This window comes from Sus scrofa, chromosome 6 (genome assembly GCF_054392235.1).
Source record: "Sus scrofa isolate SSC_HxYL_T2T_F1_AM1 chromosome 6, Sscrofa_HxYL_maternal_Yorkshire_Landrace_v2.0, whole genome shotgun sequence".
In the NCBI taxonomy this organism is placed as follows: Eukaryota; Metazoa; Chordata; class Mammalia; order Artiodactyla; family Suidae; genus Sus; species Sus scrofa.
The window spans coordinates 20,356,307-20,372,454 of NC_139388.1; the positions used below are offsets into that span (position 1 = coordinate 20,356,307).

Below are 16,148 nucleotides of genomic sequence, written 5' to 3' on the forward strand. Positions count from 1 at the left end.
GCCTGAGAGCCTCCATATGCCACGGGTGTGGCCCTAAAAATACAAAAAAAAAAAAAAAAAAAAAGAACCTTCTTTCTCTTTCTCTCACTCTTTTTTTTTTTTTTTTTACTGTGGCAGATTACATAACATCAAATTTGCCGTCTTCACCATTTTTGAGTTTTCAATGGTATTCAATACACACGTGTTATGCAACCGTCACCACCATCCATCTTCCTAATTCTTTCTATCTTGTAAAACCGAAACTCTGTACCTGTTAAACAATAACTCCCCATTCATCCCTCTTCCGGGCCCCCAGTAACCACCAGTTACATTCTGTCACTATGATTTTAACTACTTCAAGTGCCTAGTATAAGTAGAATGGTACAATATTTGTATTTTTGTGACTGGCTTATCTCAACATAAAATCTTCAAGGTTCATCCATGGTGTATCATATATCCGAATTTCCTTTCTTTCTTTCTCTTCTGTTTTTTTCTTTTTTGTCCTCCCCAAGGCATATGGAAATTCCCCTGGCCAGAGATCCAATCTGAGCCAGAGTCGCGACCTGCGTCACAGCTGCAGCAACACCACTTCTTTAACCTACTGTGCCGAGCCAAGGATTGAACTTGAGTCCCTGCTGCTGCTGAGACACATTGATCCCCTTGTGCCACAGCAGACACTCCAGAATTCCCTTTCTTTTTAAGGTTAAGATTCCATTGTATGTGTATAGCCCATTTTGATTGTCCATTCATCCGCCGATGGCCACTTGGGTTGCTTCTATGTTTTACCATGATGACTAAGCTGCTATGAACAGGGGTGTACAAATATCGTAAGACCCTGCTTTTAACTCCAGAATCCAGAGTCATGTGGTAATTCTATTTTTAATTTCTTGAGGCACCTCCATACTGTTCTCCACAGCAGCTGTACCATTTTGCATTCCTAGAATTCCAGTTTCTCCACATCCTCACCAGCACTTGTTGTTTTCTGGGTTTTTTTGATAGTTGCCATCCTAATGGGTGTGCAGTGGTCTCTCGTTGTAGTTTTGATTAGCATTTCCTAATCATTAGTGATATTAAGCATCTTCTCGTGTGCTTATTGGTCATCCGTATACCTTTTTTTGGAGAAATGTCTGTTCAAGTCCTTTGCCCATTTTCAAATTAGCTTGTTTTTTGTTGTCGAGTTTTAGGAAATCTCTCTCAATTCTGTATATTAATTTCTTACCAGGTATATGTTTTATGAATATTTTTTCCTATTCCATGTATTTCCTTTTAACTCTGTGGGTAGTTTCTTTTGATGTACAGTTTTTAGAATTTTCATGAAGTCCAGTTTGTCCATTTATTCCTTGGATGTCTGTGCCCTTGGTGTCATCCTCAAGTAGTCATTGCCAAATCCAGTGTTGTGAGCCTTCATCCTTGTTTGCTTCTAAGAGGTTTATTGTTTTAGGTCTTACATTTAGGTCCCTGATCCATTTTGAGGTAGTTTTTGCATATGGAGTCAGGTAAGGGTCCAGCTGGATTCCTTTGCATGTGGATATCCAGTTTTCTCAGCACCATTTGTTGAAAAGATTGTCCTTTCCCCATGGAATGGTCCTGCACCCTTGTCAAAAAAATCATTTGACCATATATGTGAGGGTTTATTTGCAGGCTCTCTATTCTATTCCATGGGTCTCTATGTCTGTCTTTGTGCCCACACCACACTGTTTTGATTACTGTAACATTGTAGTAGTGAGTTTTGCAATCAGGAAATGTGAGTCTTTCAATTTTGTCCTTTTTCCAGATTGTTTTGGCTATTCAAGGTCCCTTGAGATGCCATATGAATTTTAGGATGTGCTTTTCTATTTTGCAAAAACCATCTTTAGGGTTGTGATAGATATTGCAATGAATCTGTAGATAACTTTGGGTAATACTGACATTTTAACCGTAGCAAGTCTTCCAATCCATGGTATCAGATGTGTGTCCATTTATTTATGTCTTCTTTAATTTCTTTCAGCAACATTTTGTAGTTACATTGTACAAATCTTTCCCCTCCTCGGTTAAGTTAATTCCTAAGTATTTTATTCATTTTGATGCTATTGTGAATGGATTTTTTTTGTAATTTCCTTTTCAGATTCTTTATTGTTCATGTATAGAAGTGCAACTGATTTTATGTGTTGTTGACTTTTTTTTCTTTTTCTTTTTTTTCTTTTTTTTTTTTTTTGGCTGCACCCTCCACATATGGTAGTCCTCGGGCCAGGGATCCATAACTGCCATAGCGGTGTCCCAAGCTGGTGCAGTGACAATATTGGCTCCTTAACTCACTGTGCCACAAGAGAACTCCTGTTCATTGACTTTTTATCCTCCTACTTTGCTGAATTCCTTTATTAGTTCTAACAGCATTTTTGGTGGCGTCTTTAGGGTTTTCTATGTATGAGATCATCATCTGCAAACAGAGATAATTTTACTTCTCTTTTCCATTTTGGATGCCTTTTATTTCTTTTTCTTGTCTACTTGCTCTGGCTAGAACTGCCAGGGCTGTGTTGAATAGAAGTGGTGAATGCAGGCATCCTTGCTGCCTTCTTGATCTTCGAAGAAAACGTTCAGTCTTTCACTGTTGAGTATGCTGTCCTCTGTAGGTTCAGAACCTTTATTTCTATGGAAGTATCGACTTAGTACCGACAGCTGTGCATGCCAGTAATACCAACAGGCTTTAGCAGAAAACATCCATCCCGTGCTCCTAGCTCCCCAATGAATCAGAACTCTTTGACCTGATGCCTGGTCCCTCTGTCCCTGATCCCTCAGCTGGCCTAATTGTCACATGGCTGTGACCAGCTCTGGTTGATATTTAGCCAATGAGTCCCTTATTATAGGAGACTTGCTAAAATACGGAAATAGCCTCACACTGATTCCAGCCCCTCTTTGGGGCCCGTGGGTTTCCCTGTAAACCAGCAACTGAAAGTTTTAACACCTGGCAGGGCAAGAAACCTGTTCCAGGGGATGTTCTGACTGGTCACTAGTGCTTGGCTGTGGGAGTGTCTGTTTTACTTCTTAAAATTCTTCTACGGTCCTTTCTTTTGCTTTCTTCTTCCCCTCTTTCCTGTCTCCCCTTCTTTCTTGTTCTCCTCTCCCTTCCTTCCTTTCCCAGCCTCTTCAGGAAGGTATTAAAGTGGCTCTTGAACATCCATGCAACCAGACAAGAACTCAGGAAACCAGTAAGAGAAGGGAGGACACGTGGGAGATGTGAAATGAGAATGACAAACACACTGTCCAGGAGACAGGGCACCGGCCTGGCCGGGCCTGGCGGAAGCTCCACTCTTCCAGCCCGCAGTGGCCTTGACAGAGCTGGGTCCTCTCCAAGCCACTTAGTGCTTGAGGCTGTCGGCTGTGGGACCACTGCCTGTATTCAGGGCTGGGAGATGCCCGGGCCCAGAGCCTCCAGGCCTCTCACTTGGGCCTGGGACCCACTGCCAACAGAAGCTGAGGTGGAGGCAGCCTTTGCCAGCTGCCCACCCTCACTCAGTCCCCGAGTGTGGTTATACTTGTCTGTCTGCTGCCTGTCTATGGAGTGGAGCTCCCTAAAGGTGCTGGGTACCCCCTGATCCCAAACCCTCAACCCCCCGAATTCTTTCCTTCTTTCTCTCCAGGCCTCAAGCGGCCACATCAGAGCTGTGGGTCCTCCCCTCGCCCAAAGCAGTGCAGGAAGCAGCAGCGAGGTGGGTACCAAGGCAGGGAGGGACCGGAACATTGGATTGGATGACCTTGGGGTGAAGACACAGATCCTGGACTCTGTCCCCTGCTGATAGGCCTCCCGGGGCCCTGCGACTTTTCTCTTCCAGCTTTCCAGTGGGGGAGGGAGTGAGGTCCTCCTAGGTGGGCAGAGGGGAGAGCTGGGTCTGGCAAGGAAGCCCCTCCCAATAGACCACAGAGAGGCTTCTCCAGAGATGGCTCAGCTGAAGGAGCTCACAGCATCCCAACAGGTCCCAGCTTCATCATCCAGGTTCTTCCAGGGACACTCCCTTGTCCTCAGGGTTGAGGGAACTCCAGGGATGTGACCAGCAAGACTGCAGAGCTATGCTCTCATTGGCCAGTTTAGGGCTGAACAGAAGCCCTGGGAGGCCCTGGAGAGACATGGGGGCTGCTGAGGATGGAACAGGCCAGGGGGTGATGAGGAGACAGAATCTTCTCTCATTCTCCCAGTTCTCCCACCAGCTGGGAAACCCAACCCCATTGGGCGTAGCCGGAGGATTCTCAGCTGGTCAGAGGATTCACATCTGTATAAAATAGGATGCCACCTCAGGCCACCCCAGCGAGGGTCTTCATTATCCCCCAGCTGTGCCCCTGGGCTTTCCCTGGGCCACCCGAGGTCTTCCAAATGACCCAGCAGTTAGAAAGTCAACACCTGGCACTGGAAATACTGAGTCTTCATTAGCTTTCTCAGTTCTGAGTGGTCAGCCACCTGGGCCCACAGGATGCTCGTGCTCACTCCTGGGCATTGCCCAACTGAAATATTGGGGGCGGGGGTGTGCAGGTTACTCAGCTGTCACAGTAAAAGCTTGTTGCACTAAGATATTAGGAAGGAAATGCCCCCTTCCCCCTCCCCCATCTTGGTGAAAACCTTTTGCAAAACAGAGCCCGTGAGCAACACTTCCCCATTCACACTGCCCCGTGTAAATGCTGCCAGATCCTGTGCTCCTTTAGAACCAATTAATTCTAGAAATTTGGAGTTCCCATCATGGTGCAGCGGGAACAAATCCGACTAGGAACCATGAGGTTGCAGGTTCGATTCCTGGCCTTGCTCTGTGGGGTAAGGATCCAGCATTGCCATGAGCTGTGGGGTAGGTCGCAGACACAGCTCGGATCATGCATTGCTGTAGCTGTGGCGTAGGCCAGCAGCTGTAGCTTTCATATGACCCCCTAGCCTGGGAACCTCCTTATGCCATGGGTGTGGCACTAAAAAGCAAAAAAAAAAAAAAAAAAAAAAAAAATCTAGAAATCTGGATGGCACAAGAGCTCCTGCGTGTTCTTGCCATCCCTCCCTATACCCACACAGCTGAGGCGGCAGGCTCCCGACAACCTGATACTGGGGTGAGGGGAGCCAGGGGCAGGGAGGCCTCCGGCCCTCATGTCATTTCCTTGCCCCCTGCAGAACTGGCCAAGAGGTACCTGCAGCTGCTGAGAACGTTTGCCCAGCAGCGTTACGACAGCAGGAGCCCTGGGCCAGGACAGCCGGTCGCCTGCCACCGAACCTACATCCCGCCCATCTTGCAATGGAACCGAGCCTCTGTGCCCTTCGACACTCAGGAGGGGACTGTTGCAGGGGGCCCCAAGGCAGAAGATGGCACGGATGTGAGCATTCGGGACCTCTTCAGTGCCAAAGCCAACAAGGGCCCGAGAGTCACGGTGCTTCTGGGAAAGGCGGGCATGGGCAAGACCACGCTGGCCCACCGGCTCTGCCAAGAGTGGGCCGATGGTCAGCTGGAGCGCTTCCAGGCCCTGTTCCTTTTCGAATTCCGCCAGCTCAACCTGATCACAAACTTCCTGACGCTGCCACAGCTCCTTTTTGATCTGTACCTGAGGCCCGAGGCGGGCCCAGAGGCAGTCTTCCAGTACCTGGAGGAGAATGCTAATAAAATCCTGCTCATCTTTGATGGGCTGGACGAGGTCCTCCACCCCGGCTCCAGCAAGGAGGCTGCAGATCCTGAGGCCTCGGCGTCAGCCCTCACCCTCTTCTCCCGCCTCTGCCATGGGACCCTCCTGCCCGGCTGCTGGGTCATGACCACCTCCCGTCCAGGGAAGCTGCCCGCCTGCCTGCCCACAGAGGTGGTCACGGTCAGCATGTGGGGCTTTGACGGACCACGGGTGGAGGAGTACGTGAGCCGCTTCTTCAGCGACCAGCCAGTCCAGGAGGCGGCCCTCGCGGAGCTGCGGGCCAGCAGGCATCTCTGGAGCATGTGTGTGGTGCCCGCGCTGTGCCAGGTCGCCTGCCTCTGCCTCCACCATCTGCTCCCAGGCCGCTCTCCAGGCCAGTCTGCAGCCCTCCTGCCCACCGTGACCCAGAGCTACGTGCAGATGGTGCTTTCCCTCAGCCCCCAAGGGTTCCTGCCTGCCGAGTCCCTGATGGGCCTCGGGGAGGTGGCCCTGTGGGGCCTGGAGACGGGGAAGGTTGTCTTCACTGCAGGAGACATCCCTCCACCCACGATGGCCTTCGCGGCGGCCCTCGGCCTGCTCACCTCCTTCTGTGTGTACACGGAACCCGGGCACCAGGAGACAGGCTACGTCTTCACCCACCTCAGCCTGCAGCAGTTTTTGGCTGCCCTGCACCTGATGGCCAGCCCCAAGGTGGACAGAGACACACTTGCCCAACATGTCACCCTCAATTCTCGCTGGGTGCTGCGGACCAAAGCTAGGCTGGGCCTCTTAGACCACCACCTTCCCACCTTTCTGGCCGGCCTGGCCTCCTGCGCCTGCCACCCCTTCCTCACACCCCTGGCACAGCAGGAGGAGGTGTGGGTGCGTGCCAGGCAGGCGGCAGTCATGCAAGCCCTGGAGAAGTTGGCCACTCGCAAGCTGACGGGGCCAAAGCTGATAGAGCTATGTCACTGCGTGGCTGAGACACAGAAGCCGGAGCTGGCCAGCCTCGTGGCCCAGAGCCTCCCCCATCACCTCTCCTTCCGCAACTTTCTGCTGACCTATGCCGACCTGGCGGCCCTGACCAACATCCTCGGGCACAGGGATGCCCCCATCCACCTGGATTTTGAGGGCTGCCCCTTGGAGCCACACTGTCCTGAAGCCCTGGCAGGCTGCGAGCAGGTAGAGAATCTCAGGTGAGAGTCAGGACGGAAAGGCACGGGGGAGGCGCTGGGGTCATCCCTGGGAGAGAATGGACTTTGGGGCGAGTGGAAGCCAGTCAGTCTGGCAGACCCCTGTGAGGGAGGCAGTAAGAACCTCAGTTATCAGAACAGATAGGCCCCTACCTGTCGCCTCTTAACCTGTGACATGGTGAGGAAGCTCCCCGCCGCACCAGGAACCCTCAAGTCCAGTTAGATCACCTCTTGTCAGGGAGTCTGGACTCACTCTTTCCCTCTCTTTCTCCCAGTCAGGGATTGGAATAGCAGCTGGGCTGCTAGAGCCTGTTTGGTTTGGATAGGTTATTTAACTTCTCTGTCTGTATCTTCATCCCTAAAATAAATCAGTAATAATACCTACTTCATAGGGTTGTTGTGAGAATGAGGTGAAATCGTACATGAAAAATAGCTCTTAGCACAGTACACAATACACAGTACCGGTACACAGTAAAGGCTCAGTGTGTGTCGTAGCTAGAGAAAAGGTTAGGCTTCAGTCACAAAGAATCCTCCACCCCTGGGAGCTCCTCCTGTGGCTCAGCAGAAACGAATCGCACAAGTATCCATGAGGATGGGGGTTCAATCTCTGGCCGTGCTCGGTGGGTCAGGGATCTGGTGTTGCTGTGAGCTGTGGTGTAGGTCGCAGATGTGGCTCAGATCCCACGTGGCTCAGATCCCCAAATGCAGTAGAGTAAATAAGGTAGACTTATCTTTTACTTTCGTGGAAGACTCAGATGAAAGTGGTCCAAGTCAGCAGACTGGCTCAGCTCCACATGATCACGCAGGGACCCAGGGCCCTTCCACTGTCGTTCCATCTTCTCCTTGGCATCTTCATCTCTACGGTCAAAGCTGGGTCACAGATATATCTGTGCTCTGGCTTGAGGGAAGGGCAAGAGAGAACATGAATTAGACGTGTCCAACGCGTTAAAGCTCGGTCCTGGAAATAGAGCACATTCTTTCCCCCTTGCATTCCAGTGATGAGAACGTAGTCATACGGTCATATGGAGCTGCACAGCAGGCAGGCAAACATTGCCTCTGGCTATCACTGTGTTCCCTGTTATAGCTACAGTAGAGAACAGGTTTTAGTGGACAATTAGCAGTGTCTACCATAATGGCTATTTGTTACCACTGCAGCAATTACAACTATCTACTACTACGATTGCCGTTACTGTATTAAATTCCATTTGTTGGAGGAGGGGATGGATGACAACCTCTAAGCCCTGCCCTCTATTGATCTTCTGCCACTCTGACTTTTCCTTCGGCAGCTTTAAGAGCAGGAAGTGTGGGGATGCCTTTGCTGAAGCCCTCTCCAGGAGTTTGCCAACAATGGGGAGCCTGAAGAAGCTGGGGTGAGCCAAGGCTTGGAACCAAGGTGGATCTTCAGCTGGGGATGCCAGAACGCTCCTCCTTCCCCTCATCCCTGCACAGATGAAGGCAGATCTCTGGTTTACTCCCTTTCCCATCCCCATTCCTCCCACCGTCTTTGCTTATCCTGTAGGTTGTCAGGAAGTAGGATCACTGCCCGAGGCATCAGCCACCTGGTGCGGGCTTTGCCCCTCTGTCCACAGCTGGAAGAGGTCAGGTGAGTAATCTCCAAGGAGGGCTTACGGGCTGAGGGGAGGCTTCACTGCCCAGGTCTCAGGGCCCCTCGTGGGCCTGCACTGTGTCCTGTATATTCCATTAGGGTCTGGACAGTATGTTTTCAATGAGACCCAGAGAGAAGGGGCATCAGTCTGATGGTTGGGACTAAATCCAAATGCAAGGCTCCCAGAGACCCCAGAGAAGTGCTAATATTTTGGGACATCTTGAAGGAGCCTGAGTCTTGAGAATCCCTCCCCTCTTTCTGTGACCCTGTGTTGGTGGGTGCCAGGTGGGTGGAGACACACACTTACTTTCACATTGGTGCTCACACATGCACACACTTGCACCCACCTGCTCACTTAGGTATATGCCCCCATGTACATGTGCAGCACACGCATGCACACTTAGATCCACACACCCAGGTAAACACAGATGCAGCTGTATACTCCGCCCTGTGTCTGTGATGAGCAGCCTGAGGGCAGGGCCAGGGATCCTCCTCAGCAGCTCCCTGGCAGGACTGCTGCTACCCTAAATGGCATCTTTATGAGGTTTAGAGAAGACACCCCTCCATCCAGGCAGAGGCATCCCATCACTAGGGCACAATGCTTGTTGAGTGGGGCATTAGCTGGACTAGAGCTCACCCTTCTGCTGCGTGTCTTTGTTCACAGATGATACCAGAAAAGATTAGGGTTACTTTCAATAATTAAGAAGGAAAAGTCAATGTCAACAAGTTCACTGTTTCCAAACCTTTGTCCTGAGCAAGTGATCACATTCAGAGCACCCCTACACTCTTCAGCTCCTTTGTCCCTTTAGCTAGGAACCCATGCAGGGCTGGTTTGGATCCCATTTGACAGGTGGAGAATGTGAGGCCAGAAAGGAGAGTGCTTGACCTAGGGCTTTGGGTGAATTGGTACAGAGATGAGGCTGGAAGCAGCTTCTCCTGCATCCCGGTCTGCCCATCACCTGGGAGCCAAGGGGCCCTGATAAACTCAGGCATCAGGCACATCCCAGACAGAGCCCAGAGAATAGAGTGCTGGGTCTTCTCATCCCACCTGCTGAGCCCTCCACAGTCCATCATCTGGATCCCTTGGGCCACTAGATAGAAATGCTCCCAGAGGAACTGAACAAGGACAGAAGTGAGCCATCGAGGGCCTTTCTTCTTACCTGGACCTACCTGGGCCTCCCAGATACCATAAACTGTCTGTGGGCCTCTATCTTGTGTCTCCTGCATAAGGATGGCCATACCTATCACCTGCCAACTGGGGCTGCCTAGTCTCTCAACCTCAGGGCTGAGGGACTGGACATTGGTCTCCCTGCAGCTTTCAGGACAACCAGCTCAAGGACGGGGAGGTCCTGAACATCGTGGAAATACTTCCCCACCTGCCGCAGCTCCGGATGCTTGAGTAAGCAGTCTTTCCACCACCCCTGATTGAGTCACCCCCCTCTCCCTTGGACAGAAGAGAGTCTGGGTCAGGTGGGATGGGGGATCCCCTCCTGACGCCTTTGCCACAATCATGCAGCCTGAGCCGCAACAGTGTCTCCGTGTCAACTCTCCTCTCCTTGACAAAGGTGGCAGTCACGTACCCTACCATTAGGAAGCTGCAGGTCAGGTGAGCAGAAAGCATGGGATCTTGGTTCTCAGAGTCTTGAGAAAAGGGAAGGGGTAAGTGGGGGATGGGACAAGGAGGAGGCCACTAGTTTGTAAGACCTACGTGTGCATGCATGAGTCTGTTTTACTTACATCAGTGTCTCCAGAGCCTAGCTCAGGCCTGGAACGAATGGAAAGATAAATGAATAGATAGATGGATGCGGGAAACGAAACCAACAATCTACCAACGAATCCCTGGTCACGAGTCGCTCTCCGTGGTGCTGAACTAACATTGCCGGTTTGGATCACAGGGTCGGTTAAGTGGCCCGCCTCTTAATCCTAAAACACTGCAGCTCCTATAAACACTTTCAGCATTACCAATTTTTTATTATCTTATAAAAATTGTTTCCCTTGGAGTTCCCTTTGTGGCTCAGAGAATTAAGAACCCGACATTGTGTCCATTAGGATGTGGGTTCAATCCCTGGCCTTGCTCAGTGGGTTAAAGATCTGGCATTGTTCCAAGCTGCAGTACAGGTCACAGATGTAGCTCAGATCTGGCGTGGCTGTGGCTGTGCCATAGGCTGGCAGCTGTAGCTCTGGTTCAACCCCTAGCTTGGGAACTTCCCTATGCCATAGGTACAGGCCATAAAAAGAAAAATAATAAATTTAAAGATAAAAACTGTTTCCCTGACTTTTTCAAATGCTCAGGATTCATCAAGCAATGACATAGTCGCAGTTGTACATGTCTGATTTTGAGCACTTTTGCCAGTTCTATTTCTCTGTCAATTATGACGTCAGCCTTCTCCGGATGTTTTGGGTAGCAGGGGTGCAGGCGCAGGGGGTGCTGTACTGGTTTCACACTTGCTGTCTGACCCTGCAGGGAGACAGACCTCGTCTTCCTTCTCTCCCCACCTACAGAGACGACCACAGAGCTACAAAGGTAAGAAGGGGGTGGGTTTGGGCTCACACCGAAAAGCCATCTGGGCTCAGGCAGTGGTGGCAAAAAGGAGCCGAAAGAACTTAGAAAGAGCTGGAATGTGGAGATTCTTCCTGCCGCTGCTGCTCTGAGAAATGACTTAACTTCTGAGAGTTGGCCAAGGACTTACCTTCTGGACCGCATTCAGTCCCTGTGAGGAGGGACCATCCCCAGAAGTCCCAGACTGAATCAGGCCCTTAGGGAGGGCCTGACGATGTGGTAGTATTGGCATTACTCTGCAGGGGAAACTCTTCCAGTCAAAAAAGGAAAAAGGCAGCGAGTTCCCACTGTGGCTCAGTGGGTTAAGAATCCAACTAGGATCCATGAGGAGGCAGCTTCTATTCCTGGCCTCGCTCAGTGGGTTAAGGATCCGGCGTTGCCTTGAGCCGTGGTATAGATCACAGATGCGGTTCAGATCCTGCATTGCCTTGGCTGTGCCATAGGCCGGCAGCGGCAGCTCTGATTCGACCCCTAGCCTGGGAACTTCCATATGTCACAAGTGAGGCCCTAAAAAGAGAGAGAGAGAGAGAGAGAAAATGGGGAGTTCCTGTTGAGGCTCAGCAGTTATCTGGCAAGTATCTATGAGGATGCAGGTTCGATCCCCCGCCATAGGGGATCAAACATAGGCCAGCAGCTGCAGCTCTGATTTGACCCCTAGCGACAGGTGCAGCCAAGAAAGAAAGAAAGAAAAGAGAAACTGGAGGCTCACATGGGTAAAGTGACTTGCCCAAGGCCACACAACTATATGTAGCAGAGCCAGAATTTGAATAAAGGTCCCAGCTGACTTCAAACCTTTTCTTCCTGCTGCTTTTCTGAAAAGCACCTTCAGTACTTTGAAGCAGCCATCTGTGTTACTCATTTACTGTGGGTCATGCCACAGGGTCTTCAGCCCCTAGAAACCAAGGGAAGAGGTTTGGTCCATCAGGCCCCGGATTCCTGAAACCAGGCCAATGTTGGATTTGTTCTTGCCAGAGACCCAGACCTACAGGAAAATGCCAGCCAGAGGAAAGAGGCTCAGAGGAGAAGCCTGGAGCTCAGGTACCTCGGTGGGATCCATTGCCTTGAGGGCAAAGAGAGGGCATGTGGGGAGAGCCCCTTCCCAGAGGAGCCTCGCAGGGGCAGGGAGGATGAAGGGAAACACAGGGAAAGGACATGAATAACCCGTCCTGGCCTGAGCGAGGATCATTTGTCAAAACAACAGTACCAGCTGTAATGCAATGGGCCCTTGCTGTGTGCCGGGCACTGTGGGAGTTTACATCCATTACCTCATTGGGATTGTCTTGAAAATGCTGCAAAGCAGGCACGCTGTAGGAATCCGAGTCTCAGAGGAGGAAACCGGGTCTCAGGTGGGTTCAGTGCCTTCTCCAAGGTTACCCAGCTACTAAGAAACAGGTCAAGATGAGACCCAGATCTGCTGGCCTCCAGGCTGCCCCAGACCCTGGCCACCACACTCAGAGCTAGAGGAGGCATCGTGTAGCTTCTGACCTTGAATCCCTCTGCTCTCACTCCCACCCCAGGCTCCAGAAGTGTCAGCTCAGTGTCTATGATGTGAAGCTGCTCCTCGCCCAGCTCCGGATGGGTCCACAGCTGGATGAAGTGGAGTGAGTATCATGGGAAGCGCTGGGACAGGAGACAGAAGGGGCTGGCAGGGCAGCATGGGAAGGGCCTCAGCTTTGGGTGGATGGCGTGGGGAGGGGCGTGCCATTTCATTAAGAACTGGGGGGAGAAGTTCCAGTCATGGCGCATTGGAAACGAATCCGACTAGGAACCATGAACTTGAGGGTTCAATTCCTAGCCTCTCTCAGTGGGTTGAGGATCCAGTGTTGCCGTGAGCTGTGGTGTAGGTCACAGACACGGCTCGGATTCTGAGTTGCTGTGGCTGTGGCGTAGGCCAGCAGCTGCAGCTCCAATTCGACCCCTAGCCTGGAAATCTCCATATGCCACGGGTACAGGTACAGGCCTAGATAAAACAAAAAGACAAAAAAAAAAAAAAGAGAGAGAGAGAGAGAGAGAGAGAATTGGTGGGAATTGTGGGAGTTCCCATTGTGGCTCAGTGGTAACGACTAGTATCCATGAGGATGCGGCTTTGATCCCTGGCCTCGCTCAGTGGGTTAAGGATCGGTGTTGCCATGAGCTGTGGTGTCGGTCACAGATGAGGCTCGGATCCTGTGTTGCTGAGGCTGTGCTGTAGGCTGGCAGCTGCAGCTCTGATTCTACCCCTAGCCTGGGAACTTCCATATGCCACAGATGTGGCCCTAAAAAGCAAAAATAAATAAATAAACAAATAAAAGGAGGATAATCTTAGAGCACCTCATAGGGTGGGTTATGAGGATTAAACAGCCAATAATTGTAAAAGCACCTAGGTCAGTGCTAGGCAATCAGTGGTTGTTGTAATTAAGGCTCTTTTATTGGAGTGATGCTTTGGCTAAAGTCACTGAGGGACTGTATGAATGCTGAGGGTTGGGGGGCCCCACCTCAGCAACACATGACATCAGACCCCTCTGTTTCAGCCTCTCAGGGAACCAGCTGGAAGATGAAGGCTGTCAACTGGTGGCAGAGGCTGCGCCCCAGCTGCACATCGCCAGGAAGCTGGAGTGAGTTGCTCACCCATTGCTGAGAACCAGGGAGGGCCCAGAAGAGCCCCATCTTGTCCCTGCTACCCCTGGTCCCTGTGCCCATGGTCACCAGAAATAGTGCTGCTCCACCGACCACCCCTGCTTTCTCCCAATTCCAGCATAGTTGGAGTGGTCCAACCATGCCCTGCCTTTGCCTCTGGCATGAGCTGCTTAGTATTAAATCCCCTTGCTCATGTAGAATGTGTTCCCTGTGCATCAGTAGCTTGTGTTCCAGTTTGTCCCGACAGTAGCCCCCAGGGTGGGGTGGGGTGCAGTGTTGCATTGGATATGGGGTGGCTGCATGCTGGGGTAATGAATTGGCATATTGAAAGAAGAAGTGGTTTGTTAGGACAGGGATATGGTTTTGAGGTGAAGGGCTGGGTTGTTGGGGTGGTGGGATGAAAAGAAAGGGTAGTAGACTCTTGAGTTGCTGTGTTATTGCATGGTATGGGGTAGGGGTGGTATTTGGGCGAGGTGTGTTGGGGTCTTAGCGTCAAGTACGAATTTGGGTGGGAGAGAGAGTGCTGAGGTGGAATTAGCAGTGGTCTGGAGCCTTGGCTTTGGATTTAAATCCTGTGTCTGTCATTCGGTAGTTTTGCGACCCTAGGAAAGTAACTCAGTGTCTCTTGGCCTCAGTTTCCCCATTGGTAGAATGGGATTCGAAAGGTGGTTATTTTTCAGACCAGAAAACCGAGAATCAGAGAGGCAAAAGCAGTGAGTCAGTTCGTATTGCTCCAGCTGGAGAACTTTGTTTTCTATGTAGGATAGGTTCTGTGACTCTTGGTGTGTCTACACAGGCCAGAATCCTTTGAGACCCCATGGTTAAGGACCCAAGACATTCCAAGGCTGGTAGCAGCCAGCTGCTGAGCCAGGAAGAGGGGGCTGAGGACTCCAAGCGCCTACTGATGGCTTCCTCCCTCCTCTTCTCCACAGCCTCAGCGACAATGGGCTTTCTGTGGCTGGGATGCAACGTGTGCTGAGTGCAGTGAGAACCTGCCGGACCCTGGCAGAGCTACACATCAGGTGGGAACTCCCAGGGGACCACCACCACCCACTCCCCCTCCAGTCCAGAGCCCCCCGGGCTTTCCCATGGCTTTCTGTAGGTCCTGGGAATTCTTTCTGGCCCCAGGCCTTTGGGGCTTGTAGGAGATGCTGCTAGTGCCCCATCCAGACCCCCTTTATAGCTGGAGCACCTGTTCCCAGCTCCTGTGGGTACTGGTCGCTCACAGCTTGTACTCCACCTGCAGAAGTGCCCTGGGCTGATAAGAACCAGTGATGCCTGGCAGGTCACACCCCTCCTCATCCCCCTAACCAGGAGCGGCCAATGACAGAGGCAGAGATATACCCCTCCAGCCCTCTTGCCTGAGGTGGGGCAAACTTTTGCTGCTAGTCCCGCTCCAGAGCTCCCCGTGGGATCTGGGCGAGGACCTGCCCTGTTCTGCTTCCCCTGGTCCCTTACTGGTTTCTCCTGAGATCAGGCCTTTGGTATATCATGTACACAGTGACCAAGTGACTCTGCTCCTAAGGGAACCCCACCTAAGACAGAGCCCAGCCTTACTTCTGTAAGTCTCCGTGTTCAGTCTGGGGAGCTGAGGACAGATGCTAATTAATGTCAACACAGTCCCCACCCGTGGGGGCTCTCAACTGAGTAGCGTGGTCCCTGCTGTAAACACCCCTCAAAGGAGGAAGGGGAGACCCGATTCACCCAAGAGGTGAATGAGGGGACCTTGGTTCATTGAATGATTGAGTAAAGGCCCCTAGGGCCTCCAGATGACACTCTGTTCACTTCTAGGAGCTTATCGTGAAGAAATCACCGTCATTGTGCAAATACTTTGACCACAGTATTGGTTATAAAGGGAAAAATGAAAATAAATGTTTAACAATATTAGTGACATTAGTTCAGTAAACTGAGTTGCCTCCAGAGATGAGAACTCAGTGGAGGCGTTGTTGTGGCGCAGCGGGTTAAGGATCAGGCATTGTCACTGCAGCAGCTTGGGTTGCTGTTGTGGCACAGGTTGGATCCCTGCCCTGGGAACTTCATATGCCACAGGTATGGCCAAAAAAATAAATAAATAAATGAGAAAGAGAGAGAACTCAAGGAAACCATGTTATAGGTACAGCTTTAAGCTTCACTATGGAGAGATGATTGTGGCATCTTAAGTAAACATAAAAATTTTGATTTATCGTTTTGGTAAGAAAGTTTTTCAATCATACCGAAAGGTAGGGAGAATGGTATAATGAACTCCCCAGTTCCCACCAATAATTATCAACATTGTGTAATTCTTGCTTCATCTGTCTTTTGAAATATTAATTTTAAAAAAGGACTCTGTGGGAGTTCCCATCATGGCTCAGCAGAAATGAACCCGGCTAGCATCCATGAGGATGCAGGTTCGATCCCTAACCTTTCTCAGTGGGTTAAGGATTTAGCATTGCCCCGAGCTGTGGTGTAGATCACAGATGTGGCTCAGATCCTGCATTGCCTTGGCTGTGATGTAGGCCGGCAGCTGCAGCTCTGATTCAGCCCTTAGTCCGGGAAATTCCATATGCCGTAGGTGCTGCCATAAAAAGAAAAAAATGCAGTTTTATATATAAGA

The 16,148-nt window shown here is 51.0% G+C and overlaps 1 protein-coding gene across 19 annotated transcripts in view; it reads left to right on the plus strand.

The window, feature by feature from the left end:
- NLRC5 (NLR family CARD domain containing 5) overlaps window positions 1-16,148 on the plus strand; it is a 103,163-nt gene that overhangs the window by 43,453 nt on the left and 43,562 nt on the right. For 16 of the 19 annotated variants that reach the window (XR_014804746.1, XR_014804749.1, XR_014804748.1 and 13 more), the window contains 11 exon segments: window positions 3,597-3,665; window positions 5,099-6,776; window positions 8,060-8,143; window positions 8,293-8,376; window positions 9,695-9,778; window positions 9,896-9,985; window positions 10,844-10,903; window positions 11,912-11,977; window positions 12,457-12,540; window positions 13,450-13,533; window positions 14,488-14,577. Coding sequence is in view for 15 of the 19 variants with exons in the window: in XM_021093211.2 (XP_020948870.2) it covers window positions 3,597-3,665; window positions 5,099-6,776; window positions 8,060-8,143; window positions 8,293-8,376; window positions 9,695-9,778; window positions 9,896-9,985; window positions 10,844-10,903; window positions 11,912-11,977; window positions 12,457-12,540; window positions 13,450-13,533; window positions 14,488-14,577 (2,473 nt within the window). In the remaining 4 variants the exon portion in view is untranslated. 19 annotated transcript variants of the gene reach the window in all.